Source organism: Diaphorina citri, unplaced genomic scaffold (assembly GCF_000475195.1).
Source record: "Diaphorina citri unplaced genomic scaffold, Diaci psyllid genome assembly version 1.1 scaffold285, whole genome shotgun sequence".
Classification (NCBI taxonomy): domain Eukaryota; kingdom Metazoa; phylum Arthropoda; class Insecta; order Hemiptera; family Psyllidae; genus Diaphorina; species Diaphorina citri.
In genome coordinates this window covers 189,495-195,003 of record NW_007377721.1, presented here as the reverse complement: position 1 = coordinate 195,003, position 5,509 = coordinate 189,495, and the positions used below count along the sequence as shown (strand labels likewise).

At 36.7% G+C, this 5,509-nt stretch overlaps 1 protein-coding gene across 1 annotated transcript in view; it reads left to right on the top strand.

Moving 5' to 3' along the window:
* The first annotated feature begins 3,098 nt into the window (after positions 1 to 3,098).
* LOC103507075 (UNC93-like protein MFSD11) overlaps positions 3,099 to 5,509 on the top strand; it is a 33,741-nt gene continuing 31,330 nt past the window's right edge. The window contains exon 1 of the mRNA XM_008471516.2: positions 3,099 to 3,203. Coding sequence (XP_008469738.2) covers positions 3,099 to 3,203 — 105 coding nt within the window. The remainder of the gene's footprint in view (positions 3,204 to 5,509) is intronic.

The window sequence follows — 5,509 nt, the reverse complement described above, 5'->3', positions numbered from 1 at the left end:
TGCATGCCCGATTTGTGAGGCGGCTTCTAATTACACATGAGTCAGTTTTTATATAGTATTTTATAACACAATCATAATCATCCTCTGTCTGATGAAGATTTTTCCACGTAGAACATGTGTAGCAGCATCGATTTTGAACGAACGAACCGGACGCGCGATGTAGGATTATCAAAAATAAGAATAAATAAAACTGGTGCTGCATTGGGAAATTTTGTGAGATTTGAATCGACCTTTCTAGAAAATAAAAATTAAAAATATCAATTTTGACACTTCAGGATTTATGTTAGGTTCAAGTTACTATTTTACATAGGTATTCTGATTATACTAAATTGATAATGTCTGGCTAGTGGCTAGGGCACTTTAACACTTTCGCCGCCAGCTGAACCGTTACCAAATAAGCAAGTGAATAGTTGATCCCATGTGATTTTTCACGCGGAATCGAATGGTGAAACTTTTAGAACTGTCCGATTTAATGTAATAGAAAGTCGTGTGATGTTCACACCAGATTTTTTTGTACGTAGGCCCCTCGAAAGTATCCTTATATAGGGTGCATCACAAAGCTTTTTGTAGCTCTTGACCTGTACTAATCGCCATTTTCCGCTTGACATAGCTTTGTGATACGCCCTGTCTATATGGGCTATAATCACGTACATAGGTTCATCATGTACATGGGCCTTCTTATGTAGTTTTAGGCTCTGTAGTGCTCCTATGTAGGCAGTTTTTGAGTACATAGTTCATCATCTATACATATTACCCTTCGTAGTTTTTGGTTCTCTATCATCTATAGTGCTCCTATGTAGGCAGTTCTTGAGTACCTCTAGTTCTATACATATGACTAGCTGAATTCCGTCGCTTCGCTCCGGAATCCCGCTAGTTCATCCCGAGGCATGGCCAAACACAAATTTCCCTTTTATTTGTGAACCGTTACCAAATAAGCAAGTGAATAGTTGATCCCATGTGATTTTTCACGCGGAATCAAATGGTGCTACTTTTATCACTCTCTGACTTACAGTTGAGAAGTTGTGGGTTCGATACTCCCCGGTGTCAACAAATTCCCCTTTTATTTGTGAACCATTAACAAGTAAGCATGTGAATAGTTGATCCCATGGGATTTTTCACGCCGAATCGAATGGTGAAACTTTTAAAAGTGTCCGACTTACAGTTGAGAAGTTTAATGTAATAGAAAGTCGTGTGATGTTCACACCAGATTTTATTCGTCAACCGTTACCAAATAAGCAAGTGAATAGTTAATCCCATGTGATTTTTCACGCGGAATCGAATGGTGCTACTTTTAGCACTCTCTGACTTACAGTTGAGAAGTTGCGGGTTCGATACTCCCCTGTGTCAACAAATTTCCCTTTTATTTGTGAACCGTTACTAAATGAGCAAGTGAATAGTTGATCCCATGTGATTTTTCACGCGGAATCGAATGGTGAAACTTTCAGAACTGTCCGACTTAATGTAATAGAAAGTCGTGTGATGTTCACACCAGATTTTTCAGTTTTATGTAATACAGACCGAGTGTACTTGTACAAGTACACAAGATTTTACGCAGTAGAGACCTGAGCATTTTTTCAATATTATCTCAACATACTCGTAGACCCCGCGTACTTGTACAAGTAACAAGTACACAAATTTCAAGAAATTGCGCCAGTTTTGTTACCACACAGAGAATTTTAAAATTTATGCTGCACTTTTAAGGAGGTTTTAAATTTGTGGAATATTTTTGTTTACTTTCTGAAAAAATCAAATTTACCATATGTATACATATGACTAAGTAAAAACATATAAAAATATATGTCAGGTCTCTAGGCCTATATGAAAATTGTGTACTTGTGAAAGTACACTGGGTCTATATTGAGTAAATCAGAAAAAAAGTCTTGGGTCTCTATTGAGCAAAACTAAGTGTACTTGTAGGTACAAGTACACCAGGTCTCAAGAGGATATAAAACAATTCGAGAGACCGATAACAATATAACAAACATTATACATAGGTACATACTTGTACAAATCTAATCTTGAGGGCCTTTGACCCAGAGTAGATAGGTAGTATACCTACAATTCAATCAGTGGCGTAGCGTAGTCTAAATTCAAGTGTAGGGCGTTGTAGCTCGTCGATATTGCCGTCCCGTTAAGCAGAAACATGACAAGAACAAGGCATGAGAAAATAAACAAATACTCAGACTTAGCGGTGGAAAACAAGACTATGTGGAACCTCAACAGTGTCCGAATTGTCCCTATCATTATCTCAAGCGTGGGCCTTATACCAAAAACTCTTGAGGTGACCTGGCTTCGCTCCATCTGAAGCCAGAACTAATAATGCAGATGCAGAAGGCAGTAATCATCGACACAAATGCCACACTGTAAGGAAATTTCTGCAATAACAAAACCCTAGTATTCCAGCCGGACCCAGGTCTCTGGAACACAGGAGATTCAACCGTAATGACGAGCTACCCCACAATAATAATAATAATAATAATAATAATAATAATAATAATAATAATAATAATAATAATAATAATAATAATAATAATAATAATAATAATAATAATAATAATAATAATAATAATAATAATAATAATAATAATAATAATAATAATAATAATAATAATAATAATAATAATAATAATAATAATAATAATAATAATAATAATAATAATAATAATAATAATAATAATAATAATAATAATAATAATAATAATAATAATAATAATAATAATAATAATAATAATAATAATAATAATAATAATAATAATAATAATAAATTAATATCTGACCTATAACTTATAACTAATTTACCAACAAGTTTCAGTTAGTCAAATAGCAAAAGAAAAAAAAATCGCCTGTAGAAAGTTCATGTTTTTTATAAACTTTTACGAAAAGACATTAGACATTACCTATGTTGATGACCGTCTCATAAGCAAAATACATGATATATAGGTATTACCTATTATACATTCGTGATTTAATTAAATTAATAGGTACATTTATGATACCTAATTAAATTATACATCTAATACTTATGATAATTAATCAAAACAGTGTGGTGAAAAAAACAAGGACAGTGTGCTGATAAAGTATAAACAAAAGGCTTCAAAATGTTCCTGCGGCTCCCATTTGACAGATCCACCCTTAATGTGATATTCTTGGGGATATGTTTCGCCTTCATTTTCACCGCATACTTCACGCTCGCCAATTTAGAGGTAAGTTTGACACTAAGGCCGGGAGCCACAAATTGAGTTTAAGGCTTTAAGCAATGTGATTGGCTGAATTTTTTGAAATCAAACTACATCAGTAGCGTGATTGGTCGATTTTTCTTGTCATTGGTTTTTTAAGAACTATAATTTGTATTACAATCAGGAGGTTCCTATTTAAGACTTTAAAGTTGCCCACCCCCGGCCGACCCTGAAAACGTCCCTGAACTTTTACATAGCCTATAAGAAAATAGAGGTAAATATAGGCTCGTATACAAAATTTCAGGTTTCTAAACTCATCAAAAAATTAAGGGGGCGACTTTATGAACATACCTACTGTAGACGTAGGTAGGTATGTTATACAGAGCATTCATAAAGTCCCCCCCCCCTTAATTTGTGAACAGATGAATTCAGAAATCTGAAATTTTGTATACGAGCCTATATACCTCTAGTTTCTTATAAGCTATGTAAGAATTCAGGGACAGGGGGGCCAACTTTGAAATCTTAAATTAGAACCTCCTACTTTTGATGCACCATATTAAAGGTCTTAATGTAAATGCAGTTTATTTGTGTTATTATATCACAACTTTGGTGCTCACTGCAGCATTGTAGGATTTTCCCAATATCTCAATAATCCTAAAATCCCATGTATTTTTGTCACAACTTTCGATACTCACTGCAGCATTGTAGGATTTTCCCAATATCTCAATAATCCTAAAATCCAATGTTTACCTACCATGCTGGCACCGGTCACTATGCCCATTTATATGTCATAGCTACTCATTTTCCTCACGAGGCTGAGTGGGCCCCGCAACAGCCAGTCACGGAATCAACCCTTTGCAGATACAAATTTCTTGACCCCGCCGGGAATCGAACCCGGGTCTCCCGCGTGCAAGGCGAGTGCAGTGACCACTACGCCAACTTGACCCCGCCGGGAATCGAACCCGGGTCTCCCGCGTGCAAGGCGAGCGCAGTGACCACTACGCCATGGGAGCTGACTAAAGGCCTTAAAGAACGTAATACATTGGTATAAGTTTGAGCTTGATGTGGTAATCAGGGCCGGAGTTACGGTGTATTCAAATTTTCATTTTTCCATGTTCTCCCGCCAATAGGGGAAGCACCAAAATTGGGAAAATCATATCGATCGGTGATTTGTGCTTCAAATAGGTCCTACTAATGATTCCTGTTGAAATTTAGTCCCAAAAAATAATTTTCGAAATATCCGTTTTCACCCATCAGAGGGCCGGAAATCTAAATTTCATTTTTGGGTCTGAATTTCAATATGAACCATTAGTTGGACCTATTTGAAGCACAAATCACCAATCGATATGAATTTCCCATTTTCGGTGCTTCCCCTATTGGCGGGAGAACATGGAAAAATGCAAATTTGAATAGGTCATAACTCCGGCCCTGGTTATCGGATCGAATCAAACTTGTATCAATATACTACGTTCTTTAAGGCCTTTAATATGATGTATCAAAAGTAGGGGGTTCTTATTTAAGATTTTAAAGTTGGCCCCCCCTGGGGCCGACCCTGAAAAAGTGCCTGAATTTTTACATAGCCTATAAGAACACCTTTGGTAAACATCTTCGGAGCTGAGATTACTGAGATATTTGGAAAAATCCTACAATGCTGCAGTGAGCACCAAAGTTGTGATATAATAACACGAAGTAACGGCATTTTATTTTATTTTTATTATTGGTAGCCTCCTTGGCCGAGTGGGTATCACACTAGGCTTGCACTCCGGAGGTCCCGGGTTCGATTCCCGTTTTTTTTCGGCTCTGTGCTTGTATTTCGGGGTGCACTCTGCCTCGTGAGGCCAACTGAGTAGCTACTTCTATCGAGTAGCGACCAGTGGCGGCATTACCAGAGTAAAAAGAAAAATTATAGATGGGTATGTCAGAAAGTAAAGGGGGCTTTTAGTAATGAATAATGATGTGATAGCCACAATAATTGTGAAGAAGCTCTCAGCTTCACCACAAATAAATCATAATTTACCCACAGATAAATCATAATTTACATAAATTAGATTTATTTTTATTATTATTTATTTTCCCTCAGGATTTTCATTTTGTCCTTCTTCTTCCACATCACCTGGTTGATCTACCTGGGTTCGATTCTGGTGGGTGTAGGAGCGGCTCTGGTGTGGACGGGTCAGGGTTCGTATCTCATCCTCAACTCTCATCAGGAGACTCTGGAGAGGAATTTGGGCCTGTTTCAGATCCTGTTCACCAGTGGGTAAGTAATCGACAGAACTTACCCAATTTTGATTCACCTCTGTAGATTCTTACACTGAGGAAAAAAAAAAAAAAAA